The sequence below is a fragment of the Ranitomeya variabilis genome, chromosome 7 (assembly GCF_051348905.1).
Source record: "Ranitomeya variabilis isolate aRanVar5 chromosome 7, aRanVar5.hap1, whole genome shotgun sequence".
NCBI lineage: Eukaryota > Metazoa > Chordata > Amphibia > Anura > Dendrobatidae > Ranitomeya > Ranitomeya variabilis.
In genome coordinates this window covers 201,994,449-202,020,269 of record NC_135238.1, presented here as the reverse complement: position 1 = coordinate 202,020,269, position 25,821 = coordinate 201,994,449, and the positions used below count along the sequence as shown (strand labels likewise).

Below are 25,821 nucleotides of genomic sequence, written 5' to 3'. Positions count from 1 at the left end.
CACACCTATCCTTAAAACGCCAACCCTCAATCCAACAGCTATGTCCAGCTATTGCCCAATATCGCTGCTCCCATTCGCTTCCAAATTCCTGGAGCAGCACGTCCACTCTGAACTTTCCTCCCACCTCTCATCTAACTTGCTCTTTAACAATCTACAATCTCGTTTCCGCCCCCCCATCACTCCACTGAGACAGCCCTGACCAAAATCACTAACGACCTACTTACAGCCAAAGCTAAAGGACAATACTCTGTACTCCTCCTTCTAGACCTGTCCTCTGCTTTCGACACAGTTGACCACTGCCTCCTACTACAGATCCTCTCCTCCTTTGGCATCAAAGACCTCGCCCTATCCTGGATCTCCTCGTACCTTTCCAACCGCACATTCAGCGTCTCCCACACTATCTCCTCATCCAACCCTCTCTCTGTTGGAGTCCCCCAAGGCTCTGTTCTAGGACCCCTACTCTTCTCAATCTATACACTCAGCCTGGGACAACTCAAAGTCTCATGGATTCCAGTACCACCTTTATGCTGATGACACTCAGATCTATCTTTCAAGCCCAGACGTCACCTCTCTGCTGTCCAGAATCCCGGAGTGACTATCAGGAATATCCTCTCGCTTCCTCAAACTCAATGTGGACAAATCTGAACTCATCATCTTTCCTCCATCTCATAGATCTTCCTTACCTGACCTATCTATCGCAATTAACGACATCACGCTTTCTCCCATACCAGAAGTCCGCTGCCTCGGAGTAACACTTGACTCTGCCCTGTCCTTCAAACCGCACATCCAAGCTCTGTCCACCTCCTGTCACCTCCAGCTCAAAAATATCTCCAGAATCCGTCCTTTCCTCAACCGTCAATCTACTAAAATGCTTGTGCATGCCCTCATCATCTCCCGCCTTGACTACTGCAACATCCTTTTCTGTGGCCTCCCTGCTAACACCCTTGCACCCCTCCAGTCCATCCTTAAGGGTATGTGCACACGTAGAATGGTCCTCTGCGGATAAATCTGCAGGGCAAAAACGCCGCGTTTTTGCTGCAGATTTATCGCGGTTTTTGTGCGGATTTCACTGCGGTTTTACACCTGCGGTTTTCTATTGGAGCAGGTGTAAAACCGCTGCGGAATCCGCAGAAAGAAGTGACGTGCTGCGAAATGTAAACAGTTTCCACGCGTTTTTTTTTCCGCAGCATGGGCACAGCGTTTTCTATTTCCCACAGGTTTACATTGTAATGTAAACTCATGGGAAACTGCTGCGGACCTGCAGCTGCGGAAACGCTGCGGATCGGCAGCAAAATCAGCATCGTGTGCACATAGCCTAACTCTGCCGCCCGACTAATTCATCTCTCTCCTCGCTACTCCTCCGCTTCCCTGCTCTGCAAATTTCTTCACTGGCTCCTATTCCCTCAGCAGATCCAGTTCAAATTACGAATACTGACCTACAAAGCCATCCATAACCTGTCTCCTCCATATATCTCTGAACTAATCTCCCGATATCTTCCCTCACGTAATCTCCGGTCCTCCCAAGACCTCCTTCTCTCCTCCACACTTATTCGCTCCTCACCCAACCGCCTCCAAGACTTCTCCCGAATATCCCCCATCCTCTGGAATTTTTTGGCCCAACACGTCCGGCTATCAACCACATTCAGATCCTTCAGACGGAACCTGATAAGCCCACCTCTTCAGGAAAGCCTACAGCCTGCACTGACCCCGCTGCCTCCTCATCATTACTGGAGATACTGCCTCACCAACACCGGAGCTCCTGCAACCCTCAACCTATTGTCTCCTTCCCCACCATCCTGAAGAATGTAAGCCAGCAAGGGCAGGGTCCTCGCCCCTATCAGTCTGTCATTGTAAGTTTGTTTACTGTAAGTGATATCTGTAATTTGTATGTAACCCCTTCTCATGTACAGCACCATGGAAGCAATGGTGCTATATAAATAATAATAATAATAATAATAATAATAATAATAATAATAATAATAATAATAATAAACATCCGTTTCCAACCCAATGGGGAAAAAATAAAATAAAAATCGGTAAATGAAGTCACATTATAAGAGAACTAAGACTCATCTAGAGTGGTGTTCTCTCGTGCTGGAGTCAGACACACCGGATTTAAGGAAAAGGTTAATGCCTCAATTAATCCGGTGCGTTTGAAAAGTGGCGAACTCCACGCTAGAAATCTTAGTCAAGTCAATATTTTTGGGATAAGGAACGACACAGCTTGTCATGAATTAGACAAACTGTGGCATCACGTCCTCATCCCAGCTTCATTCATTTAGGCAAAACTAGTGTGAAAATGCTGAAAGACGCAACATTTTTACACAATCTCGAGTTGCGCAAAAACTTTGTGACTTATCAAAGTGTTTTAAGCAGAGCTGTGGAGTCAGAGTTACAGCCCATTTTGTTGAAGTCGGAGTCATGGAGTCGGAGTCCATTTTGATGGAGTCGGAGTCATGGAAATTGAGGAGTCGGAGCCCATTTTGGTGAAGTTGGAGTCATGAAGTTGGAGTAAATTTTGATGGAGTCGGAGTCCATTTTGATGGAGTCGGAGTGCATTTTGATGGAGTCGGAGTGCATTTTGATGGAGTCGGAGTGCATTTTGATGGAGTCGGAGTCCTTTTTGATGGAGTCGGAGTCCTTTTTGATGGAGTCGGAGTCCTTTTTGATGGAGTCGGAGTCCTTTTTGATGGAGTCGGAGTCCTTTTTGATGGAGTCGGAGTCCTTTTTGATGGAGTCGGAGTCCTTTTTGATGGAGTCGGAGTCCTTTTTGATGGAGTCGGAGTCCTTTTTGATGGAGTCGGAGTCCTTTTTGATGGAGTCGGAGTCCTTTTTGATGGAGTCGGAGTCCTTTTTGATGGAGTCGGAGTCCTTTTTGATGGAGTCGGAGTCCTTTTTGATGGAGTCGGAGTCCATTATGATGGAGTCGGAGTCCATTATGATGGAGTCGGAGTCATGGAAATTGAGGAGTCGGAGCCCATTTTGATGAAGTCGGAGTCAATTTTGATGGAGATGGGGGTTTGCCTTACAGACTCCACAGTCCTGGTTTTAAACAAAGATATCTGGCCATAGTGTTTAAAAACAAGGGTTGCCTGCAGAAGATCTCTAAGGTTAGGAAGCGTGGTGGGCCTCACCTCTGGCTGATTGTCCTCGTGGTGTCCTATCTGAACTTAAGACTGTGCTGGGATGTGGGATTTATGAGCTGCAACTGTGTATTCCGCTAACTGTGTAATCACTTACGCACTGGATACGGTGACAAATAATTGGCATCAATGATGTTGCATTTATTTAAAAAGGCTGAAAGAAACGATTAATGTTCTGTTTGTTTTACGAACCAAGAGTTCTCATTTTCTGAGTTTACTTGTGTTTTGTTGTATTTTATCCTTAAAGAGGTTGTCCCCTACTTTTAAATTGATGGCCTATCCTTAGGATAGGTCCGACACCCAGCAACCCCCCCCCCCCCCCCCCCCCCGCCGCCGATTAATTGCTGCATTTTACAGAACCACCAAAAGCGATGAGACATCAGAAATCTCATGCCCACACATTGGTTTATTTTCCTGACTGATTTGGAAAACGTCTGCGGTTTTGCAAACTGCAGAATGTCACCTCTTTCAGCGTTTGTTTCAGCATTTTTTCACCCATAGGAAACAATGGGTAAGTGCAAAAACCTAAGGAAGTTAAATCAGGCTTTTTTGGGGGGGAGCCACTAAGCTTTATCAACATGCACAAGAGACGACAGCAAGAAAAATGCACCAAAAAAACTGCTTTTTGTAAGCAGCTTCTTTGCTGCCAAGAAAGTAGGTTCTGCCTGTATGAAAAAAATGTGTGAACGTTTTATTGCTATGTAATCTAACAGCAGCATAATGTAGAGGCACAGACCCTGATTCCAGTGATATATCACTTAGTTTACTGGGTGCAGCAATTGTGAAAGAATCACAGTTTTCTCTGCTGCAGATCTAGCAGTGCTCAGAATGCTGAGCCCTGTATAACCCCGCCCACACACCACTGATTGGCAGTTTTCTATGTAGACTGTATATGAACCGCTGCTAATCAGTGTTGTGGGCGCAGGTTGAACCAGGAGACTCCTGAGTTCTTCAGTGATAATCTCCTGCTGTTAAAACACTGTTTGTATTAAGCTATCAAAACACAGAATAGTAAGTGACACATCGCTGGAATCAGGGTCTCCATCTTACATCATACTGCTCTCAAATTACATAAAAACCTGCTGATATATTCCATTTAAAACCATCACAGTGGCTCATGCGGTTTCATGAATCCGACGTATTTTAAAACTGATCAGTCTAACTTTACACCATCTATTTGTTGGCGTGCTTTCTGCCAGAAACTTGCACCAAAACTCAGGAGTATTTTTTGGCGACGCATTTTTTCCCCCACTCTATCTGCAGAAAAACCACTTGTCAGACAAGGCACAGAAAATGTTTAAAAAACAAAGGAAACCATTCATTATCGCATTAGTGCCTTTTCAGCTGATTCACAATGGTGACGATTTCAAAAGTCACACAAGTTTGGCACGAATGTACGTCAATCCTTGGCTGGAGTGATTTTATATACATCTGAATTTTTCTGTGCAAATTTTTAAATCATTCTAACGAAACATGTGATTTTTTTTCCCCACTAAATTCAAGAACATTTTTTTTTATATTTTGCACAAAAATCATGAACGACGTGCATCATTTTGAAGAATTTGGTACAAAAACCATCAACCATTACAATAAAAAAATAAAAAGACTTAAAAAAAAAAAAAAAATGTAAATGACAAATTAGGGCCCAAAGCGCAAGTCAAGAAAGGCAAACTTTGGGTTCAAATTATGCAAGAATTCGGATACAGTTAGCATGATAAAAACATTTAAAAAAAAAAAATTCTGCTGGGACCCTTCTGGCTTTTGAAGGCAGCACATGGCCGGTTAGATGCTTTGCCATTACAGCAATGTGTGAATATATCTATAAACCAACGTATGAAAAAGAGTGCACAAAAAGTCTCAAAATATTAAATTTATGTAAAAAAAAAAAAAAAAAAAGTTTTTTTTTAAATAAAAAAGGACAGAAATGTGCAAAAACAGAATGTTCCTAGGGTGCTAATAGTCACATGTACAAGGTATGAAATATACAGAGAAGAGACAAATTGTAAGTAGGTTAAAAAAAAACCCCATCACTAAAATAGTACCCCAAATCAAAAAGCAAGTGCCATGGCTGAAACTAAGGGTACCGTCACACAGTGAAATTTCCATCGCTGCGACGGCACGATCCGTGACGTCGCAGCGTCGTATGAATATCGCTCCAGCGTCGTAGACTGCGGTCACACTTTGCAATCACGGCGCTGGAGCGATGCCAAAGTCCCCGGGTAACCAGGGTAAACATCGGGTTACTAAGCGCAGGGCCGCGCTTAGTAACCCGATGTTTACCCTGGTTACCAGCGTTAACGTAAAAAAAACAAACAGTACATACTTACATTCCGGTGTCTGTCCCCGGCGTTCTGCTTCTCTCCACTGTGTAAGCGCCATAGCCGGAAAGCAGAGCGGTGACGTCACCGCTGTGCTCGCTTTCCGGCCGGCAGGCGCTCACACAGTGCAGAGAAGCTGAGACGCCGGGGACAGACACCGGAATGTGAGTATGTACTGTTTGTTTTTTTTACGTTTACGCTTGTAACCAGGGTAAACATCGGGTTACTAAGCGCGGCCCTGCGCTTAGTTACCCGATGTTTACCCTGGTTACAAGCGAACACATCGCTGGATCGCTGTCACACACAACGATCCAGCGATGTCAGCGGGTGATCAAGCGACGAAAGAAAGTTCCAAACGATGTGCTACGACATACGATTCTCAGCAGGGTCCCTGATCGCTGCTGCGTGTCAGACACTGCGATATCGTAACGATATCGCTAGAACGTCACGAATCGTACCGTCGTAGCGATGGAAATTTCACTGTGTGACGGTACCCTAAATCATTTAGTGAGCAAAACGTCAATATTTACAAACAAAGATGGTATGCTGATAAAAAGGGGGGTACATGTGTCCTGGTCCACCAGCCCCAACGCACGTTTCACCCAGAGGCTTCATCAGGGGGCGTCAATGTGTGAATATAGCCTAAAAGCTCTGACTGTGTGAGAACAGCTATACCCAGTAATGTAAGTGATACATCGCTGGATTCAGCTTCTCTTTTCCTAGATTACGCAGCAAAAACCTGCTTTAAATATTGGATTATTTGGAAATGTGATACATCTAATAATAACCACATCTGATGCAAAACAGTAGTAAGATGCATAAATAATGCTAATAAGGTTCATGAAATATTTATACAAAAAAATAAATAAATCAAACATGTGATTTTCCTTTTCCTAAGGATTCAACCATATCAATTGGTGAAAGTAGCAGCCGTAGCTGAAGAACGAGCAGTAACCATAATGATGCTATACTTCTGCCCGATCCACTCCAGCATTTATGTAAGCCTTGGATACAGCAGAGCCGACAATGCCTCCGTGACAGGAGCAGACGTTACCACAATGCTCCTCCGCCCCGGGCGTGCGGTGAATGTATATTCTAATTGTACATGCTTTTACTTATGGTAATTGGTATAAATGAATATGTATGATGTGGTGACATCCCATAATAAGTGAAAAACGCGGCACAATATCAACAATGTTCAGCATAATCACCCCGATCAGAGGCCCTTTCAGCCTCAAAAAGCGTTTAGCATGGAAACTGCTTCATAAGACAAATTAAAAGGACGGAGTCAAAATATCAGTAGTAAATCTCCAGGATATCAGATGGATGACATTTAAGATTTTACCTTTATTTTTTTTCCCCATGATGGATCTCACTATTATCTTGGCTCGTCTTAACCCTCCTGGTTATGTATAAATCGACAACTGGGCGTCACCATTATTCTTGTCAAAAGCAGGGCTGTGGGGTCGGAGTCAGAGTCGGAGCCCATTTTGGTGGAGTCGGTGTCATGGAAATTGAGGAGTCGGAGGTTTGGCTTACCCACTTCAGATCCTTGTCAGGGCTGTGGGGTCGGAGTCAGAGTCGGAGCCCATTTTGGTGGAGTCGGAGTCATGGAAATTGAGGAGTCGGAGGTTTGGCTTACCCACTTCACATTCTTGTCAGGGCTGTAGAGTCGGAGTTGTGGAGTCGGAGCCCATTTTGGTGGAGTCGGAGTCATGGAAATTGAGGAGTCGGAGTCACAGGTTTGGCTTACCGACTCCACAGCCCTGGTCAAAAGGGAACGTACCTTCGAAGTTGAGTCTCTGGTCAGTGCAGAGAGAGCGTGAAATGACACAACATAGTACTAAGAATGGTAACACCCAGCGGTGAGTTTATGCAGATATTTCCAGAGGGATGGCATAAAGTGCTAAGAGAAGAATTGGTATTGTTTAGGGGTAATGCACGTACTGAAAGACATGAAAAAATAGCGGACCAGTCCTCTACAAATATTGCCGCTCAAGTCCCGAATGGGGGACAACATGTATTAAGCACTAACAAGGTACATGAGACTGTTTGTCTTAAAGGGGTTGATCCAGTCACCGCATAATGTTGACCTATTGACATGGTAGGTCATAAATATCAGATCGGTGGGGGTCCAGCACCAACGACCCCCACAGATCAGTTGCTATTTGTTCCGGGAGTAGCTGGATGTAAACATTTTGAAAGGAGCTGCAAAGCGCAGTGTAGAGGCTGCTGCCTGGCGCCGGAGAACAGCTACTATGAAAAGTATCGGGAGCCGATCTGCAGCACCTATCAATGGCCAATACTTAATGAATGGTGCGGTGCTTTTCAGCTTTGTTCGAAGTGTTTCTTTCCGATGGCCACTGATAGAGCTGATCTGTGGCTGTACCGCTTGTCACACCCCACCGATCCAATATCATAGACCTATCCTATGGATATATGCTGTGGCCGGACAACCCCTTTAAATACAGAAGCCATTAGATTGCCTGCTTAAGAAGCCAGGAGGTTAATATTGTACATGATAATTGAGCCAGCAAAAGGTCTGAGGTGTAAACTACCCTGATGGCCACTTCCCAACAACATAGAATGAATGGATATACAAGAGGCAACTGCGTAAGCTGAAGCTTCCTTATGTATACTGATATAAAAAAATATATATAACAAATAAAAACACACCGAAAAAAATCCTCCTATGTCAAACTGAGAAATGTATACAGAAGAATATCATCTCTGTGTTCCAGGTGATCAGCTGTAATCCTCCTCCTGCTCACTATCCTGACTGTAAGACAACTGGCTGCAGCAGGAGCCTCTCCCCACTGCTCCTCCCCCCATCTACATGCACCAATGGCTGCAATCTTTGCTTTAGCTATATACTATTTCCCCTCTTTTCTTTGTATAAAAAATAAAATAAAAAAAATATATGGCATCGCTGCCTAAGTCAAAGTATGATCTATTATTCGAGCACGCCAAAGATACTGTATAAGCACATGAGCATGCTCAGATAACACCTTATCCCAGCACAGTCGCTCATCACTATTTGTGTGGCCAAGAAACAAAATGAGCGCTTCTCACAATAATAATAAACATCAACGTAATACTAAAAACGGATACTGTACCTCCTTGTCATTCCAGTCATGGTAGTAGCGGACATGATTCTTTTCTTCTACTACCCAGGATTTGACTTTACACATTATGTCCTAAGGAAAATTAATAGAGGAAAAAAAGAAAAACAAAATCATTAAAATGAATGACAAGCTGGAATCTCAGCATGAAACCACAGACACAATCATTTATCTCAAAAAGTTATTGCTTGGTCAAGTATTTACTCTGCCCATAGAAATGAAGCAGAAAAAGAAGAAAAAAAAACTATAGATCTTCTGCGGAAGAAAAACTTGTAACTTTTCAGATTTTCTGGGAACGTTCAGCTTACAATCCAATGTAATTGAAAGGACCGGATAACCCAAAAGCATCAAAGTTGTTGTATTAAATAATAATGGTAATGGAAAAGGAGGTTAAAAAAATAATAACATTTAAAAAGATTGGACATTTATCTCACCAAACTGCATCAATGTATGGACAATAATCCTTAGAACATTTATTTGTTTGTCATCACATTTTTTCAGCTATTTCTGAAAATAGCTTTATACCATGTTTGGGGTATAAGCCGGGAAACTGATCTACATGTCAGATGTGTCCGTGGGCTACGATGGACTAAAAATACTTACCGTATATACAGTTATGGCCAAAAGTGATGGCACCCTTGAAGCTTTTCCAGAACATGAAGTATTTCTCCCACAAAATGATTGCAATTACTCATGTTTTGTTGTACACGTTTATTTCCTTTGTGTGCTTTGGAACACCACATAAAAAGAAAAAAATTCACACAAAACCTCAAAAATTGGCCGGTCAAAATTGTTGGCATCCTCAACTAAATATTTGGTTGCACACTCTTTGGAATAAATAATTGCTATCAGTCGCTTGCTATAACCATCAACAAGCTTCTTACACCTCTCTGGTGGGATTTCGGACCACTCTTCTTTTGTACTCTGCTCCAGGTCTCCTATTTGAAGGCGCCTTCTCCCAACAGCAATTTTAAGATCCCTCCACAGGTGTTCAATGTGATTTAGATCCAGACTCATTGATGGCCAATTCAGAAATTATTTGCACTTTGTTTCCATCCATTTCTGGGTGCATTTTGGAAGTATATTTGGGATCGTTGTCCTGCTGGAAGACCCAAGACCTAGGACACAAACCCAGTTTTCTGACACTGGGCACTATATTGCGACCCAAAATCCATTGATAATCTTCAGATTTCATAATGTCTTGCACACAGTCAAGGCACCCAGTGCCATAGGCAGCAATACAACCCCAAAACATCTTTGAACCTCCACCACCTTTGACTGTAGGTATGGTGTTCTTTTCTTTGTAGGCCTCATTCAGTTTTCAGTAAACAGTAAAATGATGTGCTCATTCAGTTTTCAGTAAACAGTAAAATGATGTACTTTACTGAAGAGTTTTATCTCTGTCTTATCTGTCCACAAGACGCTTTCCCAGAAGGATTTTGGCTTAGTCACGTACATTTTGGCAAACTGCAGTCTAGCTTTTTTTTTATGTTTCAGTGTCAGCAGTGGGATCCTCCGTGGCCTCCTGCCATAGCATTTCATTAAAATGTCACCATCTGGACCAACCTGAATTGCAACCTTTCATCAATTTTTCTCTGCCGTTCACGCCCTGGGAGATTAGCTACAGTGTCATGGGATGTAAAGGCTTCTTGATTCTGTTGTGCACTGTAGACAAAAACATCAAGATCTCTGGAGATGGACTTGTTACCTTGAGATTGTTGATATTTTTTAACAATTTTGGTTCTCAAGTCCTCAGACAGTTCTCTTCTCCTCTTTCTGTTTTCCATGCATAGTGTGGCACACACAGACACACAATGCAGAGATTGAGTCAACTTATTCCCTTTGTATCTGGTTTCAGGTGTGATTTTCAAATTGCTCACACCTGTTACTTGCCAAAGGAAACTTGGGACATGCATCAAATGCTTAAAACAGAGCTGTTTACCCAAATTTTTGGAAAGGTGCCAACAATTTTGTCAGGCCCATGTTTGGGGTTTTGTGTGAAATTAAGTCCAATTTGCCTTTTTTTCTGTGTTTTTTTTTTCTGTCGTTCAAATACAAAGCAAATAAACATGAGTATAACAAAACATGTGTAATGGCAATTTTCTTGGAGAAATACCTAAAATTGCAGCATTAGTAGAACTATAAAGTGCAGCACAAGTTCTGCTGTAATACATTCAGCCATCAGTGGTTTGTTTTGGAGCCCACACTCTTATAACTGTATTAAAAACAGAGCTAACATGGCATTTAAACAAGCACATGGCTCAGGAAAGCGAGCAGTGATTAGGAAGGAGGCTTGATCTGGGAGAAGTCAATGCTGCAGGGTGGATATGCTGCATGGTGGTCGACGGCCATCTTAATGTGGCTGCCCTCGTCGGATCTAGGGTGGAGATTTTGTAAGAGTTATAACAGCAACCTTTCAGGAGCTGAGAGGAAGGAAATGAGCGACTAACTGCTGTACAAAAATTAATGGCTTAGAGAGAAGTGTCAGGGATGTTAGGAGTTATCCCCTCTTCTGGAAGGTAACTTCTGAGCACTCTCGGCCATGGTTTGGGCAGGCACTAGTGGCCAAGCTCCATGGAAATCATTTGTACACTATGTAATATACAAGTGGTCATTGAGGTAGAATGACAGCAGTATGAAAAAGCAAGTCATTTGCAAACTTGCTTACTTTCATGCCGTCTAATTAAAGCAATTTAATAACTTGAAATTTACGTCCTTTATGTTTGGGGCAAATGCAAACCAAAGACAAAGGGAACAGAGCTTCTGTTTTTATTCTTGAAAAACGTTTCAGAGGACTTATTACCCATCTATTCTGATTAGTACTAATGGGCGAACCCCTGGAAGTAAATGGCCAACATAACAGTTAAAAAAAAGTTTAGTTCGGGTACCAGAACAGTAGCCAAACCCAAATGCCATTCAGATGAATGGGGGACCTTAACATCTGTTGTTAGCCACGCTGTCATCTGAATGACACTGCCTCTGATCGGCAGTAAGATCATTACCGCTGGTCAGAGAGCTGCGGTTCCCACGCTGTCAGATGACAGCATGAGCCAGCAGCTGTGACCGAAGAAAAAAAAATGTACCTCAGGTCACAGAGGCGTCTGCTGATGAGAGAGTACTACTCCCATCAGCCTACACCTGTTGAAGCTTTTACAGAGAGAGTAGGGGTAGCTTATGGGAGCATTCACGAACCACCGTCTGCGCTATAAATAAATTAAAAAAAAAATGACGTTGGGTCCTTCTACTTTTGATAACTATCATGGCAAAACTGACATCTGAAGGCTGCAACCCTCAGCTGTCAGCTTAATCATAGCTGATTATCAACAATAGAGTGGTCCCCACACTGTTTTTTTTTTTTTTTTTTTTACATTTAAATAAATAATAATAAAAAAAACAACAGTGTGGGGTGCCCCCATTTTTGACAACCAGCCAAACTAAAGAAGGAAGCTGGGGGGGCTGGTATTCTCAGGCTAGTAAGGGGCCATGGATATTGCGCCCCCCTCCCGCCTAGAAATAGCAGCCCGCAGCCGCCCCCCAAAAAGGTACATCTAACACATGCGCCCATTTTGGAGCTTTGCCCGGCTCTTCCCACTTGCCCTATGGCGATGGCAACTGGGGTTCATATTTGTGGGGTTGATGTCACCTTTGCATATTCAAGGGACATTAAGCCCAGCAGTTTGTAATGGAGAGGAGTCTGACCGACGGTAATAATCTTACGGCAGACTAGAGCCGCCGGTGTTTCTCGCGCTGTCATGCAGATGACAGTGTGGGAAACACCTGATGTTTGGTGTGCCGAACCTGAACAGTAACACGGACTTCCTGGAGACGTCAGTGTGAGGGGTCAATGCCCGAGCAGTAGGTGTACGGTACGGACTCTAAACTTTACTGTTTGGGTTCGCCCATCTCTACCGATTACCAAATCTGCCTAACTATTATGGACGGACAGAAGCACAGTATTTATAAGGGTATGTTTCCACGTGGTGTATTTGCATCGGAATGGACGTCCAATCCGCAGCGGCCAGATGTTACATCCTAGTGGAGGGGATTTTATGAAATCCCATCTCCACTATGCGTACAAAGACGCAGGTGGCAAACCTGCGTATACGCACATGCGGCGCGTCTTTATAGACTGCAGCATGTCTATTTATCTTGCGGAGATGCTCAGTAATGTAATGGTGGCAGCTAGGAAGGTCCGGGGGACTTGACGTGAATTTTTTGGTGGAGTAAACTAAAAAAAAAAAAAAAAAAACAAAGACAAAGACAATAAATAAAGCATAATAAAAAATGTGAGAAAGGTTTTCCTGTATCCTAATTATTATCGTGAAAACCAGAATCAGAAAAATGGCCGTTGAGGACGGTTCCAGCGCACAATAAGGTGGGCAGTGTTACACAAAATCCTAAATGGCTGCGATGGCGAGGTGGCATGCTTCAAAGAGTCCTGCAAGCAATAAACAAACACCTATTAACACAGACGGCAACGAGAATGTGGACAATGAAGGGAGACCTTCAATCAAAAGCCAAAGCAAGAGATACAGAGATGATTGTTGGCAAGGGGAGAGCTCGGAAATGATAGCCGCTGTGCCAAGCATCCCTTTATATAAGCTGCACCCCCACCTCTACTTTTTTTTTTTTGCCAAAAATTGTTTGCCTGCCTCCTTCCGCCACCCCGCCTGTAAATACCGAGCCGTGCCAATGCCTCCATTACACAATGGCAAGAGGTTTGCTCTGCTGACCCCAAACCAGCTGCATTCAGGCTCGGAACATCTTTCTCGGCAGGAAACCTAAAGGCTTTCTAGCTCGTAGGCTAGTGTGCATTCAGGAGTAGTAACTGCAGGAAAAGCCCAATGTGCTTTGTTTCAGTGGCCTTTCTTCACAAAAAGATTAATCGTCTGTGAAATGGAAACTGCAAACAGCAAGTGACACAAAGTGATCCCTCCGAGCCTTCCCTGATCAGTTTTGCCGTTGTATATCTCAAAGCCGCATGTGGTTAGGTCCTCGGAACAAGCAGGTGTTAATCAAAAAGTCTGCTCCGAGGGGTCAAGCTTGCCCCCTAAGAAAAAAAAAATGCATATTTTAAAGAGCGGAGGTGAGCTTTGTTTATGGATAAATCATAATCTAAATGTTCTACTATATTGGGGGGGGGGGATCAAACGGCACAAATAAAAAAATTTAAAAAAATTATGGATTTATTCTAAAATATACAAAAAAAATATGTGTATTCTATAAATACTATTTTTTTTTTCTTACTGAAGATTTTGCCTTCTGCCACATCAGAAAAAAAGATGAAAAAAAAAAAAAACGCAGAATAAAAGAAAAGTTCCAATAGCATAGCTAATTTGCTACACCCCGGGAACGGGGGCTCCCCACGGATTTTAACAAGTAAGGGGGATTGCTAAAACTTTTTTAATGAAATCCAACACGTTCTACCTAAAAGAATAATCACTTTTTACTCTCGCCGTTGCAAATTTTCACTCGCAAAAATGTTTTAAAAGTGGCTAATGTAACACCGTTTCCTACGAGGAGAAGATCAAAGTGCTATATTACAAATGCATTATGATTAAAAAAGCACTGTGCAGCCCGGCTATTAAATGTTCTTTAAACCCTAAAAGGCTTCCCATAGATCTCCCTTGGCACTGCATATACAACCTTTGACAAGTAATGTAGACCATTTTTTATTCATTGCCTAAAATTGTAGGCAATTATGTGCGTCACACTGGCCACCTGCAAACTCTGAATGCCTACTCCGGTTGTCAGTGCTAGGAAGGGAAAAAAAAAAAACCCTAATGTCGCAGGGGATTAATCTATGGCGAGAGTCCTCTTTAATAGCTTCAGCAGGTGAAATGGCCCAGCTGGTTACTGCGATGAGTGGCCGGGAGCAGCTTATGTGCAGACATGCAACAAGACTTCACATACGAAGGGGAAGAAAAGAAAAACTAAACAAAAAATAAAAAAAATAAAAAAGTCACATGCACGGAAATATGTCAACATTTGCTGCTAGAAAAAAACTGGAATCAATTTGTAACCAGCACATGGCAGGTTAAGTCATTAGTGCTTAAAATATATTTCATTACTTTAACATCCCCATTAAGGATTGTTCACACGTTGCAGATGCAATGCTTTTTTTTAATTATTATTATTATTTTTTTTTTTACAGGCAATCATGATTTTACAATACAGCGTCAAAAAGCATTGCGCTTCTTCCCTAATTGTGGGGGAGGGGGGGAAAAACGGCAAAGAGGCCTAATGATCATGTCTTACGTGTAGCTGACGTGTACTAGATAAGTGAGCATTAGATTAAAGGGGCTGTCTGGGTTGAGAATAAGCTATATCCTATGCACAGAATAGGTGACAACTTGCCGATTGGTGGAGGTTCGACCGCTAGGACCCGCACCGATTAACAGGATGGGAACTATTGTTCTCTGTTAGTCTACGTTCACATTTGCGGTCGGCGCCGCAGCGTCGGGCGCCGCAGCGTCGCCACATGCGTCATGCGCCCCTATATTTAACATGGGGGCGCATGGACATGCGTCGCACTTGCGTTTTGCGCCGCATGCGTCCCTGCGGCGCACGCATCCGGGCGCATTGGACGCAGCAAGTTGCATTTTTGCTGCGTCCAAAATCAATCAAAAAAAAAGGACACATGCGGCGCAAAACGCAGCGTTGTGCATGCGTTTTGCTGCGTTTTTGTTTGCTTTGTGCGTTGCGGCGCCGACGCTGCGGCGCACAACGCAAATGTGAACGTAGCCTTAGAATGAAGGGGCAGAGTGCGCGCTCGCGCGCTGCTCCATTCATTCCCCCATGGGAAAAGGCTGAACGTAGCTCCCCATAGGGAATGAACGAAATGGCGGTCTGGTGTCCGACCTGCTGCTCTAGTTTGTAACAGGGATTTGAGATCCTCGATCTGCCGATCGGTGCGGGTCCCAGAGATTGGATTCTCACAATCTGAAAGTTACCACTCATCCTGCAGATGGGTGACAGCTTGTTTTAACTGGACAACCCCTTTAAGGGTATGTTCAGACAACACATTTTTCACTTGGAAAAAAATCTAAAATTGATTTTCAAGGGGATTCGCTCTGTGGCGGACCCCCAGAATTCTGCTGCAGATTTGCCTGCTGACACATAGTGGTTCCGCACGCAGATTGTTTCCATTCCATAAAGTTAAGCTGCATGTGTCGGCGCAACTTCAATATATCATAAATCACTTGTTTCCTTTGCAAAAACTTTAAAAATGGATTTCCCACTGAAATTAACAAGGGGTGGTTTTGTGGGCAGAAATCTTGTGAATTTCAGTATGAAATAGGAGCCGAAATCTACGTGGAGAAACCCTTATGAAAAAGATTTCCTCTACTTCGGACTATTAGGTACAGACATGTGACAATATCACAGTACCACTTCATCAAATCACTGTTACCCTATGGGAAAAAAATGCAGAAAACCAATCTGTGCAAATATGTTCTTGTAGTTGCATTGAAAGCCTGTGACACTGTGCAAAACTGACAATTAGGGCAGATTTTTTTTTTAACCATCATACCATGTTCACATTCAGCGTCGTTTTGCTGCGGTTTTTTATGCATCTTAAAAAGCTGCTTTTTACAGTACCAGCAAAAGCTATGAGATTTCAGAAACATCACGAACACGTTTGTTAAAAACACAGCAAAATTACAGCGAAAAATGTACGTTTTTGAACGCTGTGTTTTTAGTGCCAAGGGGACAGGTTTTGGTTGCAGAAAAAAGAAAAGCAGCAAAAATGCTGGGTGGGAACAGAATTAAAGGGAGTCTACATATCTATCCATGGTAGGAACCGCTCAAATTATTCAGTAGGAGCATTTCCAATATCAAGCGGGCATATGTCAAGCCTCCCAATTGCTGACCAAGGTAAATAAGAAGCCAACACTCTTGATTCCAGTGCCATTTCTGAGGCCTTGGGAAACTTTATTACATGAAATGTACTCAAAAAGTGATATTGGTGTACGTGATGTGCAGCACATTTAGGAAGGACATGCGCCATTTTTTATTTGGGACTGTGACATGTCCTACAAGATATTGGCTTACCGGTACGAGAGTTATGAAGAAGTCTAAGAAAGAGGAGATCCTTATTCTATGTGTGACTGAGAACCAATCACAGCCCATAGAAGAGTAAAGACCGCTATAGACATTAGATGAAGCCTGGCAGAACCAGCCTAATTTGGGGAGAGTGAATGGCCATCTGATAAGTGTGGGGTTCTCCTGACTCACAACCACCCAACAGATGTTGCGGGAAAGAGAAGGATTGGGCTCTTGGGATTTATATGGCCCACCCTTTTTATTTTCATGGATAGTAAGCTCGTGTCAGAAGTGTCTGGCAGCAGCTTTCTCCTCTTTTTCAAAAACTCCCGGACACTCATTTGAACCAAGTATTCATATGTATGAGACACTTGGGAGATAGCTGTCAGCCAAAACATTCGCTTGGCAGATATCTCATGTGCATGGACAGCTTAAGGCAGGGAGAAAAATGGACCAATCTATTACCGATTGAATATATAAAAAAAAACAACTTAAAGAGTACAAGACTGCTTGAGAGAAGTTCAGCAAAATATTTAAGAAAACAAAATAGTCACAAACGCATAGTAGCACAAACATTTTTTGGATGTTTTATGTTTTTATGCTAGCCCTGCACTTTTCTTATTTTGACCAAAACTAATGAAAAACCAGGGAATTGTCTCCTTTGAGCATCGTTGACTTGTCAATTTCTTATAATTTGCGATTCTACAAAGTGGCCATGAAAACACTGTCCAAAAAGAGAAAAGTAAATTCCAGCTCCTTAAAAAGCAAGACTTTATTGAAGAAAGATAAAATTGGATTCCATCTGGCAGGATAAAATGGCAACGTGTTTCGAACGCACTCCGGCGGTTTTTGTCTGTGTTCAAAGAATGCCAGAATGTGTTTGCCACGAGTTGCTATTTTATTCTGCCACATGGAATCCAATTTTATGTTTCTTCAATTAAGTCTTGCTTTTTAAGGAGCTGGAATTTACCCTTATCTTTTTGGATATACGTTTGGTCATTATAGAGCTCCCTGCTCCTACATGCCTTGAGTTGCAACGGTGAGCTGGTTTCAAAAAACTTTTTTTTGCAGTATATGAAAACACCATAATTGACACATCTGAATATGCAATCTCCCAGCATCACAGTATACATTTTAAGTACCGTATAAAAAACCATGACATCATTTTTTCTCCTGTTACGATGTTGGACCTCGATATTTGCAGGTTGTGAACATTCCAGAAGATATGAGGACGTTCCAACGTCATCAATGCAGCTCACCTCCTGATTAGGAAATGAGTGGTGCCAGGGTTTGTTGCATCTTCTATCCTCCCTCAGGAGCGCAACGCTCCCTTGCCTCCTGACTATCCGCTTGATGGGGGAACTGTGTGCTCCTGAAGATTGACAGTTGGGATGAGAGCATGGTCATGCTGCTGGTCTAAACTGTGCTGCCTCCCAGGCTGCAAGCAGAGGCAGTTTTGCACAGGGGGACTGAACCTGGTCAGATAATGGGATCTAGCCAACTTCAGAGCTGTGCTCGCAGGCTCTAGAGTCTAGGGCATAGAGTCGGCAAGAGGCAACTGGCTAGGCAATGGCAGCGCTATGGCTGATAAAAACAAACAAAAAAAAAAAAAACGTCAATTTAGATTTGGCTGTAGGTAATGGTAGCATTTTGGCTTTTATTAAATCTATAGAATTCCTACCTAGGAATATATCTGATTACTCACCACGGTTAAAGGTGGGGGAGGGGAGGGGAGGGCGGGCTCTTGGGAAGGCCAATTTGGCGTCTACATCCTTATTGCCTGTAGGTCATTCAAGGGTCCTTCCCATCTAGTATCTTGGAATAGTTTGGTAACAATGAGGGAACAGCCGGGGGGACTGTAGTGTGGGATGCGATGAAGGCTTTCATTCGGTGCATTTGCGTAAGAGAAATCATCAAAATAAAATCCAAAACATGGGAGAAATCACAGGAACTGCAGCAAGAGGTCATGATGCGAGAGGCTAACTATATAGAAAATCCATCGGAAACTAATAGTAACCAGTGGGAGTCATCTCAGAGGAACAGGACGGATCATCTAATGGGGTTGGCGTCCCAGGGGCGTATGTTCACCAATCAAAAATATTTTATTGAGGGGGAAAGTACGGGACATTTTCTGGCAACAATAGTAAAGGCGCAACAAGGGTCTTCACATAAAAATAAACTAATATCAGCAGAAGAGGAAATATCAGATATCTTATCCACATTAAGGACATACTATATAGAAAGACACAAGTCTAAATCGACAGCGCAAGACGATGATCTATCCCTATACTTCGGCAGTATAAAGCTTCCACGACTGTCCGTAGATTGTAGTACGCTCTTGGACAGGCCATTAACGGCAGAAAAGTTAGAGGAGGCAGTGCGTAAACTCCAAAATAAAAAAGCTCCGGGGTCCGATGGTATCCCAGGAGAATTCAGCAAAGACTAAGGGAAGATATTGTTACCAAAACTTTTGCGTTTTTTGGAGGAGCCCACATCAGTAGGAAGACTGCCCACATCTATGAATGAAGCAATTATTGTTCCAATTTTGAAACCGTGGAAAAAGTCCTGAGTACCCAGAATCGTATCGTCCAATAACCCTATTCCCTGTAACTATTAAAATATTTGCCCAAGTACTTACCAATAGGTTAAATAAAATTATAACGAAGTGATCCATGAAGACCAAACAGTATTTATGCCCAACAAATCTACAGTTCTGAACATTAGACGGTTATATCTTAACACACAGATGAGTAATAAAAATGCTGGAAATAAAGCGATAATATCCCCAGAGATTCGAAGGACTTCATTGGTTTTAAGTGTAATAACACCATAGAAAAGGACAGTCTGCATGCCAATGACATGTATGTTGCTGATATAGTCATCTTTTGGCCCAATAATGACAGATATAAAGGAGATCAAGCCTAAAAATCAATTGGGATAAGTCATCTATATTACCACTGGACCCTCTCTCACATATGGAAACTATTGTACTAGCTCGGATACAAGTGGTGGAACAGATTAAATATCTCGGTGTGGTGGTCAGTACAAATATCAGAGACTATATAGCGTTAAACATTAACCCCTTACTAGATACATTTAGATCCAAAATAAATGCGTGGTGTAAATGACCTCTGTCTGTAATAGGTAGGGGGACTCATTAAAATGATTTTGATGCCATAATTGCTGTATTTGCTTCACAATTCCCCATGTTGGATCCCTCCTCCCATATTCCAAAAGGCACCATCATTGTTCAGAGAACTGAGATGGTGTAAGTGAAATGCAAGAATAAAACTGGCGCCACTTCAAAGGGACAAACCAGAGAGGTTTGAAGATTCCAGACCCATGGATATATTTTAGAGCTTCACAGATGCAACATTTTCATGGGTGGGAAAAAAAAATGACAGTATGGGCAAGAATGGTAGACTGGTCTTTCAAGACAAAAAATGGGTGCAGCCCATATGCGTAAGGGAGGTCGGCACTAAGTACACAGACAGAGCCCGACCGTAGCAATGATGTACAAGGTCCCACACAGGGGGAAGAGACTGCTGGGGATAAGGGATACCCCATTATGGCAAAATCAGCAATTGGTGGAGTTTGACAAGTTGACTGGTTTCGGAGTTTGGGAATCAAGGGGAATTCAGACTTTAGATCAGTAAATAGAAAATGGAACATTTAAAAGCTTTAGCAAACTACACCAAGGGTTTGGATTTCTTAATGGCCTCTTCTTTCAATACCTACAACTTAGGCGTGCATATCTGACTCAGTTTAACGCTGCGACACAAGATATCTGGAAAAATAGCTGGGGGCTGGTATTCTCAGGCTGATCAGGCTGGTAAGGGGCCATGGATTTTGCCCCTCCCAGCCTAAAAATAGCAGCCCACAGCCACCCAGAAAAGGAGCATCTATTAGATGCAACAATTCTGGTGCTTTGCCCACCTCTTCCCACTTGCCTGTAGCGGTGGCAAGTGGGGTTATATTTGTCGGGTTGATGTCCCCTTTGTATTGTCAGGTGACATCAAGCCCACGGCTTAATAATGGAGGGGTGTCTATTAGACACCTATCCATTACTAATTCTATAGTTGTATTGTAAATAAACACAGAGCCAGAATAAAGTCTTTTATTCGAAATAAAACAAAACACACTTTTCCATTCGTATTTAAAAATAACAAACACAGTAAGGCTATGTTTCCACGTTCAGAAAACGCTGAGTGTTTGACACTGCGTAGAGCCGCAGCGTCAAACACGCAGCGTCCAGATGTTACAGCATAGTGGAGGGGATTTTATGAAATCCCATCTCCACTATGCGTGGTAACACGCACCCGGCGGCCTGCGATTCGGGACATGCTGCGCATCTTTTTAGATCGCAGCATGTCCGTTTACCTTGCGGCGACGCTGTGCCACCGCAAGGTAAAACACAGGGCCCTATGTGTGGGGTGCGATGATGCCGGATGTGTGCAATGAACACATCCGGCATCATCGAGTCTACAGAAGGGGGCGGAGCTTTGGGCGGAGCGGGTTGGCCGCTCCGTCCAAACCGCCGGCCATCCTGAACGTGGACACATACCCTTATACTCAATTAATGCCTAATTCAACTGAATCCCTCGTCTCCTGTAATAAAACTAAAATAAAAGACAATAATATCCCTCATCTCTCAGTCATTCTGTCCCACGCCATAATCCATGTCTGGGGGATAAACAGTTTTCAACCTGGATTGTGCCAAGATGCGACCATCCAGGCTGAGAACCACTGGTGATTGAACTGCTGCGAGCGCAGCCTCAGTGACTAGTGGTGAAGTCATCGAGGTTACTGCAGGTCACTGAGGCTGCGTTCCCAGATGGCAAATGAACTGCGGTGACCTTAGTGAGATCCAGGCTAGCACTGTGAGAAAGTCTCACTGTGCAGAGGTGAGTCCACAGTATTTCACTGGGAGAGTTTTGACAACGGTGAATTTGAACTGCCACTTCTGCTCTCACTGTTATTAGCGGAGCAGTAGTCCCATCAGCCGACACCAATGACTGGAGGTCAACTTCATACCTCCCTCCGAACATAGCTGAGCGTTCCCGCTGTTTTCTGACAGTGTGGGAACCACGGCTCTCTGCGGTGTTTGCTGCGCTGTCATGCCCATGACAACGTGGCAAACACTGGATGTTCAGGCTCCCCATTCAAGTGAATGGTATCCTGGTTCAGGTCCTGTTGCAAACTTTTTGTAACTGTTCAGCCGAACCTGCCAGACCCTAACATCCAGATGTCAGCCCATCTCTACTAAGGAGTCCAGTAGGCTGTCCTGTCAGTGACTGACAGCCTTCCCTACATAAGAATGCATATAGAGAAAGTTTGCACCACTGATTAGGACCGCCTACTGGACTCCTAAGTCCAGAATAAGCCAGGATTTTTAGAAATTAAATTTGCTCCCCACACACCTATATATCAATCTGCTGCCCATAGACATGCATGTACAATAATAAAACAGGCTCTCTTTATTAACCTATAAACATAGGATTAACAAAGACCTCCCGTTTCCCTGATAGGGGCCCAAATGGCAGATAATTATACCACTATCCAATGGACAACAGAAAGTTCAAGGTGGGATCAAAAATTCTGACAGGAAACAGAAATAGAAAGTCCCGTTTTGTTTTCAAACTTAAAAAAAAAAAAAAAGGAATTTCAAATACTTTACAAATTCACTAAAATGTTCTTTGTCATAACCAAAAAAAAAGAACAGTTTTTGAAATACAGGAAAAAAAAAAACACTTTACATCCTATTAAATGTCACTGGCTATAAATATTCACCTAGTTGACATTGAATAATCAGAGGCATCAACAAGATAACCTTAAAAAGTGATCTGAACATTACATTGAGAGAGGACTTGTGGAAGCTCTTCCATTAGCTCATCACCGTGACCTGAGGTTGGAAGCAGAGAAAGCATCTTCTCTCTAATGACTTTAAGTACAAGTGGCCTTTGACCAGCGATCATGTTAAAACACAAAGAATAATGAACTTCTTCTGTATTTCAACTTGCCATAAGGATAAAAAGGCGTGCGAGCCCACATGCATCGTCTCTTTTTTTTTTCTTTAATATATAAATATATTAACACATGGATTTTCAGTGTCTTTTTTCATTAATATATACTGTATATATGTGCGTGTATATATACATTTTATATAAATATGTGTGTACATAAATGTAAATATATAGTTTTGCCGTAAGGATCAAAAGCATGTGAGCCCACATGCATCTTCGGTGTCTTTATCTCTATTTCTTTAATACATAAATATACTGTATATATATGTATGAGTATATATACACGTAATATAAATATATAGCTTTCCATGAGATTATGTGTGTATATATATATATATATATATATATATATATATATATATCTCTATAACATAACGCTGGGAGCGTCACTCTGTCCGAAGCCTCTATAGACTGCGCAAGCGCACGCGCCGGCGCAGTCTAGACCCCACAGAGCGACGCTCCCAGGAGATCGCGGTATGCGTAAACACTGAATGCACACCGCGATCTCCAACGGAGAAGCAGGGACCGCCAGGAGGGTAAGTATGATATATTTACCTGTCCCGTTCCTCCGTTGCGCGCTGCTCCTCCGACCTCCGGTCCACATCCTCTGCCTGTGACGTTCACAGTTCAGAGGGCGCGATGACGCGCTTAATGCGCGCAGCCCTCTGACTGAACAGTCACAGCCAGAGGACCCGGAAGACAGACCGGCGCGCAGCGCAGGATCAGGCCCAGGTAACTATAGCAAGTGCCGGGGGCCTGAGCTAGCGGCGACTCCGGCACCTGACCCCCACAGCGCGCCGGTGTCCCCGCCTGCTCAGGCCCCCAGCACCGCCGCGCACAGCCTGAGCCACCGCACCCAGCACAGCCTGAGCCACCGCACCCAGCACAGCCTGAGCCGCCGCACCCAGCACAGCCTGAGCCGCCGCACCCAGCACAGCCTGAGCCGCCGCACCCAGCACAGCCTGAGCCGCCGCACCCAGCACAGCCTGAGCCGCCGCACCCAGCACAGCCTGAGCCGCCGCACCCAGCACAGCCACGCACAGCCGCCGCACCCAGCACAGCCGCCGCACCCAGCACAGCCACGCACAGCCGCCGCACCCAGCACAGCCACGCACAGCCGCCGCACCCAGCACAGCCACGCACACCCACCCACCGCCACGCACAGCCACCCGCACCCAGCACAGCCGCCTGCACTCAGCACAGCCACGCACAGCCGCCTGCACTCAGCACAGCCACGCACAGCCGCCGCACCCAGCACAGCCGCCGCACCCAGCACAGCCACGCACAGCCACCCACAGCCACGCACAGCCGCCTGCACTCAGCACCGCCACGCACAGCCGCCCACACCCAGCACAGCCACCCACAGCCACGCACAGCCGCCTGCACTCAGCACCGCCACGCACAGCCGCCCGCACTCAGCACCGCCACGCACAGCCGCCCACGCACAGCACAGCCACATACAGCCGCCGCACCCAGCATAGCCACGCACAGCCACCGCATCCAGCACAGCCGCCGCACCCAGCACAGCCGCCGCACCCAGCACAGCCGCCCACATCGAGCACAGCCACGCACAGCCGCCCGCACTCAGCACAGCCACGCACAGCCGCCCGCACTCAGCACCGCCACGCACAGCTGCCCACACTCAGCACCCCCACGCACAGCCGCCCACATACAGCCGCCCGCACTTAGCACAGCCGCCCGCACTGATGGGGGCGCAGGATGGAGCAGCACATGATAGGGTGGAGCAGCACATGACAGGATGGGGGCGCAGGATGGAGCAGCATAGCCACCGCACCCAGCACAGCCACCGCACCCAGCACAGCCACCGCACCCAGCACAGCCACCGCACCCAGCACAGCCACCGCACCCAGCACAGCCACCGCACCCAGCACAGCCACCGCACCCAGCACAGCCACCGCACCCAGCACAGCCACCGCACAGCCGCCGCACCCAGCACAGCCACCGCACCTAGCACAGCCGCCCGCAGCCACGCACAGCCGCCTGCACTCAGTACCGCCACGCACAGCCGCCCACAACTACGCACAGCCGCCCGCACTCAGCACCGCCACGCACAGCCGCCCGCACTCAGCACCGCCACGCAGCCGCCCGCACTCAGCACCGCCACGCACAGCCGCCCGCACCCAGCACAGCCACGCACAACGCCCGCACCCAACACAGCCACGCACAGCGCCCGCACCCAGCAAAGCCACGCACAGCGCCCGAACCCAGCACAGCCACGCCCAGCCGCCCGAACCCAGCGCAGCCGCCCGCACCCAGCACAGCCACATACAGCCGCCCGCACTCAGCACAGCCGCCCGCACTCAGCACAGCCGCCCGCACTCAGCACAGCCGCCCGCACTGATGGGGGCGCAGGATGGAGCAGCACATGATAGGATGGGGGCGCAGGATGGGAGCACATGACAGGATGGGGATGCAGGATGGAGCAGCACATGACAGGATGGGAGAGCAAGATGGGAGCAGCACATACCAGGATGGAGACCATATACCAATATAAATGCTCGCCACCCGGGCATAGAACGGGTTCAATAGCTAGTATATATATATATATATATATATATATATATATACACACACACACATTCATCACACGGTATTTAACTACAAGTGCATAAACATTCGAAAACGTATATACAGTGTGTGTATATACAGTGTGTGTATATATGTGTATATATATATATATATATATATATATATATATATATATATATATATATATATATATATATACATACACACAGTTAGGTCCATATATATTTGGACAGAGACAACATTTTTCTAATTTTGGTCATAGACATTACCACAATTAATTTTAAGCAAAACAATTCAGATGCAGTTGAAGTTCAGACTTTCAGCTTTCATTTGAGGGTATCCACATTAAAATTGGATGAAGGGTGTAGGAGTTTCAGCTCCTTAACATGTGCCACCCTGTTTTTAAAGGGACCAAAAGTAATTGGACAGATTCAATAATTGTAAATAAAATGTTCATTTTTAATACTTGGTTGAAAACCCTTTGTTAGCAATGACTGCCTAAAGTCTTGAACTCATGGACAAGGAGTTTCCTCCTTTTTGATGCTCTGCCAGGCCTTCACTGAAGTGGTTTTCAGTTGCTGTTTGTTTGTGGACCTTTCTGTCTGAAGTTTAGTCTTTAACA

At 44.6% G+C, this 25,821-nt stretch overlaps 1 protein-coding gene across 2 annotated transcripts in view; it reads right to left on the bottom strand.

Annotated features, from left to right (window-relative positions):
• OLA1 (Obg like ATPase 1) overlaps nt 1-25,821 on the bottom strand; it is a 206,541-nt gene that overhangs the window by 81,900 nt on the left and 98,820 nt on the right. For both annotated transcript variants that reach the window (XM_077272663.1, XM_077272662.1), the window contains one exon: nt 8,578-8,658. In XM_077272663.1, coding sequence (XP_077128778.1) covers nt 8,578-8,658 — 81 coding nt within the window. The remainder of the gene's footprint in view (nt 1-8,577; nt 8,659-25,821) is intronic.